Source organism: Xyrauchen texanus, chromosome 39 (assembly GCF_025860055.1).
Source record: "Xyrauchen texanus isolate HMW12.3.18 chromosome 39, RBS_HiC_50CHRs, whole genome shotgun sequence".
NCBI lineage: Eukaryota > Metazoa > Chordata > Actinopteri > Cypriniformes > Catostomidae > Xyrauchen > Xyrauchen texanus.
In genome coordinates this window covers 20,461,851-20,477,150 of record NC_068314.1, presented here as the reverse complement: position 1 = coordinate 20,477,150, position 15,300 = coordinate 20,461,851, and the positions used below count along the sequence as shown (strand labels likewise).

General features: G+C 36.6%; 2 protein-coding genes across 2 annotated transcripts; both read right to left on the bottom strand.

Moving 5' to 3' along the window:
* Positions 1-177: 177 nt before the first annotated feature.
* Positions 178-2,742, bottom strand: LOC127632902 (protein kish-B). The gene is made up of 3 exons (XM_052111734.1): positions 2,628-2,742; positions 1,909-2,040; positions 178-1,749 (listed from the first exon to the last, which is right to left on the bottom strand). Exons 1-3 carry the CDS (start codon positions 2,635-2,637, stop codon positions 1,667-1,669), a joined length of 225 nt encoding a protein of 74 aa, XP_051967694.1. The 5' UTR covers positions 2,638-2,742; the 3' UTR covers positions 178-1,666.
* A 7,597-nt stretch (positions 2,743-10,339) lies between these two features.
* Positions 10,340-15,147, bottom strand: LOC127632987 (beta-1,3-galactosyltransferase 6-like). Its single transcript, XM_052111842.1, has 2 exons — positions 14,880-15,147; positions 10,340-11,759 (listed from the first exon to the last, which is right to left on the bottom strand). Exon 2 carries the CDS (start codon positions 11,750-11,752, stop codon positions 10,748-10,750), a length of 1,005 nt encoding a protein of 334 aa, XP_051967802.1. The 5' UTR covers positions 11,753-11,759; positions 14,880-15,147; the 3' UTR covers positions 10,340-10,747.
* Between the last annotated feature and the right edge of the window lie 153 nt (positions 15,148-15,300).

The following is a 15,300-nucleotide window of genomic DNA, read 5'->3' as shown; positions in this document are numbered from 1 at the left end:
TTCCCTGTGAAATTAAAAAAATATATACAAACACAGAATTTTGGTGTTCTCTTTCTATAATTTGTTAGTGAAGTAAATTTAGTTTAATGTTTGTCATTAGTTTGATATTTGGAAGTATACCAATTTAACCCTTTAATGCCTGACATGAAATAATACTGATTTTTTAAAAACTGTTTATTGAATTAAAATTAAAAAAATGTATACAGTTTAATAAACTGAAAAAAACAGAATTTTTGTTCATTATTATTATTCTATATTTGATACATCAGGCTTTAAATGTCATTGTCCTTTTGAAACCCAGCAATTAATTTTTGTCTTGCCAATACTTGGAGTATCTTAATCATGGACACCATTAACTTTTCAGAGATACCAAATGTTTGGAAGTTTGGCCTTGGAAACTTCCTCTCCTTGGTCTATAAAAATGATTGAAGTTACAATTCAGCACATCAAATACAATGTTGAAAATAATATATAGTCATATCTTTATTTTGCAATAAATAGTATATTGACATTAAAAAGTGAATTGGTAAAACCTTTTATTCGCTGGGTCTCAGGATGTTATAGTAAGATGACATCATGACAGCCTGTAATGCAAAACAAAGAGATCTTTAAATGACAGAGGAGCCTGTGCATTTTATATGACAAAACACATCATAAATACAAAAGAACATCTTGGCATGTACACTTTTGTTTTGTGAAATGGATAAAACTGCACCAACATAAGAAAAAAACATCCTTAAGACTTAATTTGTAGTGTCATTTATCCAGTGAAATTTATTTTTGGGTCAATAATATAATATAATCTATATATACTATAAACGCATGTCCATTTAGAGAGGGTGATTTCTATGTTTATTGTGATTTATCTCTGTCCAGCTGGAATCTGTGACAAAGTACTTACACAATGATTACCAAACCAATTAAACACATGCCTTTACAATACAATAATATGGGGAATGTCAAGATGGTTTACTTATAAAATTAAAGTACCTAGGTACTTACGCGGTATCAAAAAAAGATGTTATACAAGTGTTAGAAGAACATTAGCATTACCAGACTGAATCCCTTTGGGCTTCATTTTCAGTTTTGCATGTTTACATTTGTCGATTAAACCGTGTAAAATGTTTTTGATAATTTTACATGGTGCAAACAATGGTAACTCTTCTATACAATAATGAGGCTCTTTGTAAATATATCCATTTTTGGTAACAAAAAAAAAAACATGAGAATTTCACAAGATGTTTTCTTGTACAAGATAACAATATACCTTCTTCGGTCTGTCCCTACAAGCCCAAGCAATAATTTTGCACGTATTAAAGAACATAACAAACAGATAGTACTTTGTATACAACTGAAGTCTGAATCTCAACGTAGGTGGTCCTTAACTTTGAAAATATTTTTCCTCAACATTTCCAGTAGCAATTACCCGTTTAACTAAGACCAAATTTCCCAAATCCAATCTTAACTTAAACATAAAAAAATAAAATAAAAAACAGAAATCAGGTCCAACATCAGTGCTAAACTGCAGCCTTTCACCAACATTGGGCCAGGTGGAATAGGGTCTCCGTGCATCTTCACCAGTAGCTCGCAACTCTTGCCAGCACATACTACATTCTGTTGGCATTCCATAGTCCAACATCCATAAGACTGATCCAATCCTTCCAGATCATTTCAGAAAAATCAGGTAAAGCGCCATACACAAACAGGACGCAGCCACAGCAATATGGAGCCGTGTGCCTATTACAGCAGCTACGGAGATAACAAGAACATGCAGACACAAAATAACATCAAGACAAAGTCAATCTAAAACAGAAAACATGCAAAAACATAACTGCAGACAATAACACTGATCTTGTTATTATCGTCACTATAGACATTGTCCAATGAACTATTGAACAGATTACTCACCTTTGTAAAATACTCCCCAAACCCCTTTTTTCTCAGACAAGAGCCAGTTATTTAGGCGAGGGACCTTCTTCAGATATGCACATGTGCAAATGAAAAGAATTCCAAATACAAGAATGCCATCAAAAGAGTATACTGTAAACAAACAAAACAAATTTAAAGTGACATGAGCAAATGAGTACACTGAGATTCCAAAGCAAATGTGAAATGTGTCTGTCTGTCTGTCTGCAGCAATTATCTGAGTTCCCATAATGATATACCTTCTTATTTGTGTCCCCTTATACACACATTTTTAAAGAAACAGGGGTGAGACCAGTTTGGCAGTTTAGGATTGAATTTTCAATAGCAGGTTAACTATCTAAGCATTCAGCTGGTTTCACATTTTACACAGGAGTTCACCAGATGCATTTTTAAGTAGTGCGATTCTACCATGTATTAAGTGCTGTCTACTATAACTGTTCCTCCCAATATTCACTCCTGCCATTGTTAAATGATGATAAGTATAAAGGTAACTGAAATGAAGAATTTGTCTTAAATTAGATTAGGATATCAGGCTCTTTATATCCCATTGAAAGCTGGCGGTGATGTTGAGAGCCACGTCAACATATAGTCTACATTTACGCCACAGCGTATATGTCAACATTCTCAATTACTTGATGCGAGATTCCTCTTGCTAAAGCTTCTGGTAGTTTACGTAATAACACTCTAATCTATTAACATACCATTTGTCATTTTCAAAGCTTTTATATCCCGCGTTGAGATGAGGCGCAAGTCGCAAATTATGTTTTAATTACGTTCTTCATCAGTTCCGCATTAACCATACTGGCTTCCGGGACCAGGCGGAAGTGCGGGAAATCACGGGAAAAGTCTTTACTATATGTGAATTTACCAAACAGTGATGCCTTTCAAGCAACTTTTACATAGAATTTATGATTTTATTATGTGTTCTTGTGGGTAAAACTAATCAATGGTTTGGTTTGTTGAGATTTAAAGGGATAGTTCCCCCAAAATGAACATTTTCTCACCAATTACTCACCCTTATGCCATCCCAGATGTGTTGACTTTCTTTCCTCTGCAGGACACAAATGAAGATCTTTAGAAGAATATCTCAGCTCTGTTGGTCCTCACCATGCAAGTGAATGGGTACCACAATTTGGAAACAAATACACATAAACTCAGCAAAAAGGTAAACCATACAACTCCAGTGGTTAACTCCATGTCATAAGAAGCGATATGATAAATGTGGGTAAGAAACAGATACATATTTAAGTACTTTTTTTTTTTACTATCAATCTCCACTTTCACTTTCACATTCTTCTTCTTTTGTTTTTTGGCGATTCACATTCTTAGTGCATATCACCACCTACTGGACAGGGAGGAGAATTTATAGTACAAAAGGAATTAAATATTGATCTGTTTCTCACCCACACCTACCAAATTTTTTCTGGAGACATGGAGTTAACCACTGGAGTCGTTCAGATTACTTTATGCTGCCGTTATGTGCTTTTTGGACCTTAAAAAGGTTCAACGAGAATCTACAGAGCTTAAAAATTCTTCTAAAAATCTTTGTTTGTGTTCAGCATAAGAAAGCCACATCTGGGATGGCATGAGGGTGAGTAAACGATGAGAGTATTTACATTTTTGGGTGAAATATCCCTTTAACAGATCTGTAGGCTACACGCTACACATCATTGAAAACATTGCTGCTTTCAGTGCTGAGTGCAAATACTTATAATTGAACAGGATTTAAACCCAAATCGGGTGCTTGCATATTATGCTCAATAGAGCTGTTCAGCTGTGACGTCAAATTGTAGGCGAACCCACAAGGGTAATTCGCCATAGGTTCCCTCAAAATTTCCTATGGATTTTTATAATGCGGTTTTTCAAGTTATGAATAAAATAAGGTCTGTGGTTAACATTACTTAAAGATACTTGGACATTTTGTTCTCTTATCAAGCAACTTGTCAGCAACATACTTAACAAACAAATAAATCAATAAAAACATGGACTCTTAAAATTCAGGTTTGGGGTATGATTGTGTGTAATTAATGTTAGATTGTAGAATAAAACATCCATGTATCTTAATGTTGCCATAATAAAACCTCATAGGACAATCCAGAGGGAACCCATGGCTCAAAACTCTCTTCTGGGTGTTTGGACAACAACCTGAACAGCCCTAAACCGTCAATTGCTTTACAAAAAACCCACAAATCTCACAAAAGATTTCCAATGAGACAGAAGTGTTTCCCCTCTCATCTCAGCATTCTGTAGATCCTGGGAGCGACATCTCACTGAAAATGTACTTGGCAAGAAAAAGAGACCATAAGGTGCACTCAGCTGTTGTCTGGTAATACTTGGCAGCCAGTGTGTCTGTGTGTTTTATTATTTGTATGTGTACATCTTAACACCACAATCAGGTGTTGTGCCTAAATCATTTTGACAGGGAAATCCAGTGTTCCTCTTTTAAAAGTATAGGATTTTCAATGCCATGATTACTAAGGAGTTTATTATATTGGTGTTGAATACCTCAATTAGAACTACAATTGTTATTTCAAATCATGCCCAGAGCAATAAAATACAATTAATTAATTAATACATTAATAATCTAATACAATTTCATCAAAATGGTCCTTTCCATGAACCATAACTAATAAACATACATAAACAGTGCACCATGTTACCCACACAAAGACACATTAGGGTAACACACAATGCTAAAATAATGCAATTAACATTAAATGAAACAACATAAAATAACCTAAAACATAAAACACCCCAATGCACATAACTGATAACAAGAAACATAACTATTTAAATGAAAGACAATCAAATGTGATGCATCAGACAGGGAGTTATGGAAACATACAAATATTGACATAACTTTAACAATATTTTACTGCACGGGTCTTGTAAAATATTATAATAAAATCTTATAATATAATAATAAAAACAATATAGAATTGCACCATAGATAAAAAGTATTTCATGCTTATTACTAACTAAAATGCTTTTACACTATTTTTAAGTAAAATTACATTTATTGTCGTACATGTATATATATATATATATATATATATATATATATATATATATATATATATATATATATAATTTTATATAAATATAATTATATGGATTAAAAAATGTAAAAGATTTTTTTATCAATGTTTTTCACTGTATATGGTATGTAACTTACAGTTAACCAATTAAAAGCTTTTTACTTTTTTTACTGTGCTTTAAGCTGTTCATATTTATGTATTCTAGATGTATTTTCCGCTTGTGTGTTGAAACAAAAGGTCTTTGCATCTATGTCTTTATAAGGAACAAATGGGATTGAACCTGTTGGGCATCATTTAGTTGAGTTGTTCCTCCTGTCTGAGGTGTGATGACACAAGTAAGATGATGCCATTAGTTGCATCTGCTAGGAGGATCAATCTCTCTAGAGCAAACGGCTTTACCTTTAAAACAGCTGTGCTGGTGCTCTTGGGTCGGCATGTACGAGAAGTGCAGCGTGGCATCTACCTCCTGCCTTTGGTTCGGTATGCTGTTATATTACAGGACACAGGTAAGATTTAACCTGCCTGCAGACTTCATTACTTTATGCAAGTGATGAAGACCACATGTTTCAGAAAGATATGTGTAATTTGTAGTCACATTTCATATTGTACAACATTTGCATTAAGTTGTTGGTGTAATTGTGGGAAAATAGGCAACTTGGATGAAGTCACAAACAGAAACTTATTGTATGTACATTCTTGTTTACCACCACATTGACATGTACCACATTTTTGGTAAACTCTTTCCATTAAGAAACAAAATATAAAAAGGAAAGCTGCTTTAAAACAGTTTACAAAAACATAGCTCAAACCCAACTAACAACATCTATGTGTGTGGTTTCTTTTTCCTTTTCTTATAGTAACACTTTACAATAAGGTTTAATTTTTGAACGTTAGTTACATAGGCATGTCAATAACTTAAAACTACATTTAAAAATACATCAACAAAAATCATAGCAAGTGGCATTTGTTTTAAAAAGAGATAGCACAAGTCAACTTTTAAGCAAAACTTCTTATGATATGTTGGTGTAACCTCACATGTCCATAGTTAATGAACTACCTGTGTAAACTTGAGGGGAAATGGCTATACACAGATCAGCCACAACATTAAAACCACCTGCCTAATATTGTAGGTCCCTCTCGTGCCGCCAAAACAGCGCCAACCCACATCTCAGAATTGCATTCTGAGATGCCATTAATTCTCACCACAATTGTACAGAGTGGTTATCTGAGTTACAGTAGATTTTGTCAGTTCGAACCAGTCTGGCCATTCTCTGTTGACCTCTCTCATCAACAAGGCATTTCCGTCCACAAGACTGCCACTCACTGGATGTTTTTCATTTTTGGCATCATTCGGAGTAAATTCTAGAGACTCTTAAAGAGTGGCTTAAATGTTCAAAATCTTTTTGGGGCCAGTATAGATGGTAGGGTGTCTCAGTGATGTTTTAATTAGTGCTAATCTAACCATGAGACACAAATAGATTTTGACCTTTCAAGTAATTCTTATTTTCAATATTATTTTAATCACTAGAATGATTCACTCTCTTTTAAGCCTAAAGACACACCACCTCTTAGTTACAATTTTGTTTTTGCAATGGAGTTTGAAGTTATTTGACTGCTAAAATGTCTCCAAATTATGCATCTCCATATGTAGCCTTTAAAAAAATGCACACATTTAGGCTATAGGCCTAAATAAATCAATCCTTTAATAAGTATGCAGGGGTCTTCTGCCAGAAGAGAAGCAGGGGCTCCAGCGGGTTTTGGTGCAGTATTGAGAGAGATGGGCCTTAAAACCACCATCTGACCTGGAGCAAGAACTGAGCAAGAGACGCCAGAAACTTATGGCGGTATGTACTCACCGCCATGACAAGAATTCAACCAAATGCATTTAAAGGAATATTCCAGGCTCAATACAAATGAAGCTTAATTGACAACATTTGTGGCATAATATTTACCACAATTTTTAATTACCACAAAAACAAATTATCACTCATCCCTCATTTTGTTTTCTCCAAAAAAGCTAATCTCAAGGTTACAATGGAAGCGAATGGGGAAGTGAAACTTACATACATTTTTTGTTTAAAAGGTGTATTAATCGAGCTGTCAAGTTGCTTAAATCATCATTTACAGTCATTTTAGGGTTTTACACTGTTCCATCATCAAGGTAATGAACTTGTAAAATTGGACTTTACACAGAAAAGGGAAGAGATTTTATCACACTAAAATAATGTAACATGCATATTGTTCACGTTTTGTGGCTACACCTTGAGTCTTTTATTGTTAACAGATTGTCCCCATTCACTTCCATTGTAAGTGCCTCACTATAACCAGATTTTTGCTTTTTTTAAATAAAAGGAGGGACAAGTCTAAATAAAATTTGTGGTAATCAACATTACGCCACAAATGCTGTCGATTGAGCTTCACTTGAATTGAACCTGCAATATTCCTTTAACAGTGCTATTATTATGACAGCAATGACAAAAGGCCTATAACATCCCTTAAGAAAAAGATAAAAGCAGAATAGGCCTAATGAAACTAAAATTTCTTATAAAATATTTCATTTGGAGCTTTCTCTTCCTACAGTATGAGCAAGATGAATTAAGACGGAAGGAAGACTGGGAGAAAATGCCACAGTTTGTGCGAGAGAGGGACAATCTAAGACACATCTCCATCTCAGGCTATTAAACAAACTATGATCAAGAACAACTACAGCAATCCATGTCAAGAGAGAAATTAACAAGTCCTCCCAATACCTTCTCTTTTTGGTTTCCTTAATATGTAGTTTACATGAAATAATTTTATTTCAAGCACTGGCACAAAAATAATACTGAAATTGTGCAGATCATCAAGTTCTTTCAGACAGAATTATTGAGAAAACGTATGTAATATTTGCTGTCATTTTCTACTGTTGTACTCTTTCGAATGAAAAGAAACTTGGTTCCAACTGGAGTTGATATATTTCAATTTACACAATCAAAATACACCTTTTCTTTCAGCATCTCCGAGGCCATATTAAATGAAAAATTCACAGAAGTGGATAGATGCAATGTAAAAACAAATACAACAAAAACATTTAAGAAAATATTTGAGGTACATACTTTTACAACTCAGTCACATCAGCTGAACACATAAAACAGAAATTCTGTCATAAAATATAATCGACAAGTATACATAATCAGAAAGTCCTCAAGTCATTGTTATTATTGTATGGCAAAATTGTCTCTCTATCCCAAAGGATAAAATTGTTTGTGATACGTCAAAATACTTACATAATTTATCTTTTTTGTCCGCCATAAATAAACTGCTTGTTTGAGGTGTCGGGCCCCTTCTTTTGTGGTTCATATTTATTAACTATGTATATTTATTAGAATGGGGACAGGTCTTAAAATATCTGTATTATAAATGTAAGATGAAACAAACAAATCTATCAGTGAACAAGTAAAGAAGGTATGGGACCTGTGTAGCTCAGCGAGTATTGACGCTGACTACCACCCATGAAGTCGCGAGTTTGAATCCAGGGTGTGCTGAGTGACTCCGAGCAGGACTCCTAAGCAATCAAATTGGCCCGGTTGCTAGGGAGGGTAGAGTTACATGGGGTAACCTCCCTGTGGTCCAGATTAATGGTTCTTGCTCTCAATGGGGCACGTGGTAATTTGTGCGTGAATCGTGGAGAATAGCATAAGCCTCCACATGCTGCGAGTCTCCGCGTTATCATGCACAGTGAGACATGTGATAAGATGTGCAGATTGACTGTCTCAGGAGGGGAGGCAACTGAGACTTGTCCTCCGCCACCCGGATTGAGGCAAGTAACAACGCCACCATGAGGACCTAGTAAATAGTGGGAATTGGGCATTCCAAATTGGGGAGAAAAGGGGATTATATATATATATATATATATATATATATATATATATGAGTGTTTGCAATAGTATTCACACCCTGACCAATTATCTCCTATTACTGAATTACAAATGGTGCAATGAAATTTCATTCTGTTTGATATTTTATTTTAAACCACTGAAACTCAAAATCAATTATTGTTAGGTGACATTGGTTTTATGTTGGGAAATGCATAAAAAAAAAGAAGAAATGGAAATATCTTGCTTGCATAAGTATTCAACATCCTGTACTGTGGAAGCTGACAGGTTACACCGATGAAAGAAATTCCCCTAACGAGGACACAGTTACTTTACCACTGGCATCCACCTGTGAATCATTAAAGATGCAATCACATTTTCTGAATAAAAAACCCATTGTTGAAGGATCATTTGTCAGGCTGTGAATCTGAAGGAAAATGAAGACCAAAGAGCATTCCACAGAAGTTAGAGATAAAGTAATAAAATTGCATAGATTAGGGAAATGGTACAAAATGATATCCAAATGTCTGGATATCCCAGTGAGCACAGTTGGATCAATAATCAGGAAGTGGAAGCTACACCACACCACACAGGCACTGCCAAGAAAAGGCTGTCCCTCAAAACAGTGATCTATCAAAAAGGAAACTTGTGAGAGAAGCCACAGAGAAGCTAACAAACACTTTGAAGGAGCTACAGAAGTTCAGTGGCTGGGAGTGGAATAATGGTGCACCAGTCAACCACATCAAGCACTGCATAACGCTGGCCTGTATGGGAGGGTGGCAAGAAATGATGTGAGTGACCCAGCTGCGATGTGGGGAAAAGGTTTTGTGGTCAGATGAGACAAAGATAGAGCTTTATGGCCAAAACTCAAAGCGCAATGTGTGGCACACCCTAACCTAACACTTCCTATGCCTCAAGAAGTATGGTGGTGGCAGCATCATGCTGTGAAGATGAGCAGATTCTTGTTAGAATTGAAGGAAAAAAGTATGGACAAAATATAGGAAAATACTGCAAGAGAACCTGCTTCAGTCCACTAAAAAAATCTAAAGCTTGGGAGGCAATTCACCTTTCGGCAGGACACTGATCCCAAGCACAAGGCCAAACAACATTGGAGTGGCTCAAGAACAAAAAGATAAATGTCCTACAGTGGCCCAGTCAAAGTCCTGATCTCAATCCTTTTGAGAATCTGTGGCATTATTTGAAAATTGCAGTCCACAAGCATCAAGTAACCAACCTGAACAACCTGGAGCAAATCGAAGAATGGGCCAAAATCACAAAAATGGTATATATGTACCCCAAAAGTCTTAAAGCATTTATTGCAGCAAAAAGTGGCTCGACCAAATATTATTGTATGGGGGTTGAATAATTATGCAATTTTTTATAAACATATTTCCCAACAAAAAAAACAATGTCACCTTACAATAATTGATTTTGAGTTCCAGTGTTTTAAAATAAAATATCAAACAGAATTAAATTTCATTGCAACATTTGTAATTCGGTAATATGAGAGAATTGGTCAGGGTTCTGAATACTTTTGCAAGGCACTCATATATATATATATGAGTTATATAATAATTAATAAATATATATAAAGTTAAGAATGTCTATACAGACAATACAGTAGAAATATCTGATTGCAAAAACCACTTTTGACCCAGAATCTTACAATCATCCACTGGTAAAACCAGGCTGTAGTTGAGCTCTTGTTAGGCAGCCTAATAAAGGGAGAACACCTTATATGCAGCTCAAAATTCCAGCATAGCAGCTTTTCCTCTCCAATTCCATAATATTACAATGAGAGTTAAAATAGTATTTTCCAAAGTTTCAGAAATGCCATTGCAGTTATACACAACATTGATAATAAATAAATAAATAAATAAATAAATTAGCAAGGTGAAAGAAATACACAAGATCAGGGGTGTCGAAAAGTCAAGGGATGCCATCTTTGCGTTGGCAACACTGAGAAGGCGGGACGCTCCAGTCGTAAATGTAGGACAGTCTCAGTTTAACTTCTTCTTTGCACAAACGCTTGTCTCTTTCTAGCGTCTGATGCTTCTCCAACATGTCCTCTAAACTCTGCTTGTGAGTAACCAGGTACTTATTGCTGCATCCGCGTGACTTGTACTCTGTGTCAAAGCGTGGATCGTGAAGCCGTTTCACGTCCACGGGGGCCAACCATGCACCTAAGGACACATCTTCACTCTGCCACGTCTTTAGAAACCCTGCATTGAGACGAACGTAGTGCACAAGGTCGGACGAAAGCACGTAGCCCCCACCCAGAGCATAGGGCAAATAGTAGTCACACAATTCCCATGCACTTTCTTTCCATTTCCCGGCCGTTTTAACTCTCCCACGACCAGAGAAGAAGCCCCAGTACAGGCGGTTGGGCTCCTTAGTCTTCAGCTCCTCCTTGAGGAGTTCCAAGCGAGCGAAAGTGTCGTCATCAGCCTTCAGGACAAATTTGAATTCCACGTTCTGGTCCAACCACGTGTACATATGGAGCAGCTTTTGCGTGAGGTTTTCGTACGAGTCCCGGAGGTCAGGGAGCAAGAGGAGGTCGTGATGACGGACCTGCTCGGTTCCAAGGTTCTGAAGGTCTTCAGCTGGTAGACCCTCTGTGCCGATGACAAACCAATAGAGCACTTCGGGATCCTGCTTGGTCAGCCAGGTGCTCCGAATTATACTTCGCCGCTCTGTGTACTTTGGCCCCGTGGTGATGAGAACCACTAGGAATGCTGAGAGCTCTTTGGCACGAAGAGACCCTGCTGGCTGCTTCTGTCTTGACTCATCTTGTGGTGCCATCCCAGGGGATTCAGCTGGCTTTAGTGTCTCAGATGTACATTTGGCGAGGAAGAGGAGGACTAAGGCAAACAGGAAAAGGACACCGAGTGCCAGGGCTGTCTTATGACGACATACAAGACGGACCAGATTCATGATGTCACTGAGGAACAGAAAAGGAAACTTTTTTATGCCACATAATTTGAAAATAAGCCTTCCAATTTTAAATGAATACAGTAGATCACCCAAAAAATAATTTACTCACCCTCATGCCATCTGAAATTCATATGATTTTTCTTCTTTTGCAGAACACAAAGATTTTTAGAAGAATATCTCAGCTCTGTAGGTCCATACAATGCAAGTAAATGGTGACCAAATCTTTGAAGCCCCAAAAAGAACATAAAGGCATCATAAATGTAATCCATAGAAGTCCAGTGGATAAATCCATATCTTCAGAAGCTATATGATAAGTGTGGGTGAGAAACATCAATATGTAAGTTCTTTTCTTTACTGTAAATCTGAATTTTCACATTTTTCTTCTTAAGTTTTTTGCCAATTCACATTTTGCATGCATATCGACACCTACAGGTCAGGGCTGGTCAAAGGTGGAGATAGTAAACAAGGACTTAAATATTGATCTTGTCCTCACCCACACCTATCATGTCACTTCTAAAGATGTGGATTTAACTTGGGATGTGCATGAGTAGACAAATATTAAAATATTCGTTCTGCAATAATTGTTAAAAGTTTTGCTTTGCTGGCCATATATACAGTAATATGCATGTTAAATCCTGAACACAAACTAAAACTGGCAGTTATAACAGAATGCACTGGGTGGCACTGTTGTGCGTGGACACAAGTTGATCACATTTATTGAGCAAACGGTCCTGTCACTCAGTACAGCCATGGCCAAATATATTGGCAGTAACATAATTTTCGCAAAGTTTTCTGCTTCAGTTGTTGTGGTGTTGATTCACATTGTTTCTAGATTATTGTGCAGAATTATCAGATGCATTTTAAATAATTGCAAAAAGCTTTATTGGCCAAAAAAAAAATAATAATAAATCACAATCACTTTATCACAAAAACCCAAATGTCCCTGTTTTTTGGTCCTGGCACAAAATGACCAGCCAACATCATTTCACTAATCATATCAACAGCACCTGGGAAAGTGTGAATGAATACTAGTCAGGTGAAATCACTATCATTCTGATGGGATTATAAAAGCAGACTGATTGCTATAAAAGGAGGGAAGAAGTGCTTCCAATCATTGTGTTTTGTTCTCAATGGTTAATGCTAAAGAAAGACGTGCAGCCGTCATCGCTTTGCATCAAAATGGTCTCACATGCAAGGAAATTGCTGCAAAGAATATTGCACCTGAAAGAACCATTTACCAGATCATCAAGAACTTCAAGGAGAGAGGTTCAACAGCAGAGAAGAAGGCTTTAGGACATCCCAGAGTGTCCAGCAAGTGCCAGGACCGTCTCCTCATGAGGTGTCAGCTATGGAATCATGTCACCACCAGTGCAGAGCTTGCTCAATATTGGCAGCAGGTGGGTGTGAGTGCATCTGCACGCACAGTGAGGCGAAGACTTTTGGACAATGGCCTGGTGTCAAGAAATGCAGCAAAGAAGCCACGTCTCTCCAAGAAAAACATCAAGGACAGACTGAAATTCTGCAGGAAGTACAAGGATTGGACAGCAGAAGACTGGTGCAAAGATATTTTCTCTGATGAAGCCCCCTTCAGACTGTTTGGGACATTTGGAAAATCAACAATAGTGAAGCATCCTGAGACCTTCCATGTGTGGGGTTGCTTTTCATCCAAGGGAGTGGGCTCTCTCACAATTCTGCCCAAAACACTGCCATGAATAAAGAATGGTATCAAAACTTCCTGCAAGAGCAACTTCTCCCAACAATCCAAGAGCAATTTTGTGATGATCCGAGCATTTTCCAGCATGATGGAGCACCATGTCACAAGGCAAGAGTGATAATGAAGTGGCTCGGAGATTATTACATTGAAATTTTGGATCCGTGGCCAGGCAACACCCTGGATCTTAATCCCATAGAGAACCTGTGGTCAACCTGTGGAATGAATCGCCATCAGTCAGGATTGGCCCAGAAGCTGATATCCAGCATGCCAGAGCGAATTGCAGAGGCTATGATGAACGAGGGTCAACACTGTAAATATTGACTCTTTGAATAAATTGAGTGTTTTTGCCAATAAAAGCCTTTAAAACTTATGAAATCCCTATAAGTGTTTTCCAGTATACCATAGAAACATGTGATTTTTTTTTTTTACAAATACTGAAGCAGTAAACTTTGCAAAACACAAAATTGATGTCACTGCCAATACTTTTGGCCACGTATTTACATTCAGATAGACACCAGAAAAGCAGGTTATTGTGAGAACAAAACAAAATGGTTTTATATATTAAAAAGAAAATACAGGACATGATATAAGACTGTTTTGAATATAATTAGAAGCTTGTTTTTTTTTTTAATGGTGATACAACCTTTATGACAAAAAAAAATAATTTTACAACATCTTTCTCATTAATTACCTTCATTAAAATAATAGAATATGAGTTATTTTATGAGCTTAAACATTCAAATACCAAATTATTGATGAATGCCCATCCCTAGATTTAACCACTGGACACGTAGGATTACTTTTATGCTGACTTGATGTGCTTTTTGGAGATTCAAAGTTTTGGAAACCATTCACTTGCATTGTATGGACCAACAGAGCTAAGATATTTAAAATAAACTTTGTTTGTGTTCACCAGAAGAAAGAACGTCGTACACATCAGAATTGGCATGAGGGTGAGTAAATGATGAGAATTTTAATTTTTGGGAGAACTATCCCTTTAAATGTCCGAATCACCATTTTATCTTTTGTAATCATTTTTTTGTGGCACATATTCGATTTAATCTCGCATTTAAAACTAAGTAATAAAAGCTGCCTGCAACCTGACTGCACAATAATTATGAAAGAATTAGTCAAATGATGCTTAAAATATTTTAGATGAAATATAGCATCAAACACCAAGACGTGTCAATTTTCTAGACACATTTCATGTCAACTACCCATTAAAACTACAGGAGGTTAAACAAGTATTTAAATAAAGGGCATAACACCTCATGCAATGAAACGTGTATGCAAAACAGCATCCCTGATTTAACATGATCTAAAAGTTGAGTTTCCATTGCTGATCCAGACAACTCACTATAATCTAAGAGAGCATCTATAAATACAGCTCTCATCCTGCAGCATGCACTTTACCTGGTAGATTCCCGTCAAACCGCTCATTTGATGTGCTTATGGCTCATTCTGTGCATCTTTATTAGTATTGGATACAGTTGTGTTTTTGAACAGCTGATCTGCTAGCCATTGATCGATGCTGCTGCTGTCTTCTGCTGTCTCTCCAGACAAAACACGGGAATATTTACAAACAGCAGATACACAAACCTTAAGCATTAAAAAGAAAGAAAGAAAAAAAAAAAAAAACCCAGGACTGACTGAAAAGGTGTTAAAATTTTGAACGCGTCTGTATTCTTCAACACACTTAAACACTTCCGTCGACACCCGTGATGTTCATGCTACTCTCAAATCAACATTTACGAACTGCACAACCTAGTGGACGGGATGAATATAAAGACAAACAACGCTTACCCACTTTTCCAGCCGTCTTGATACACTTTTT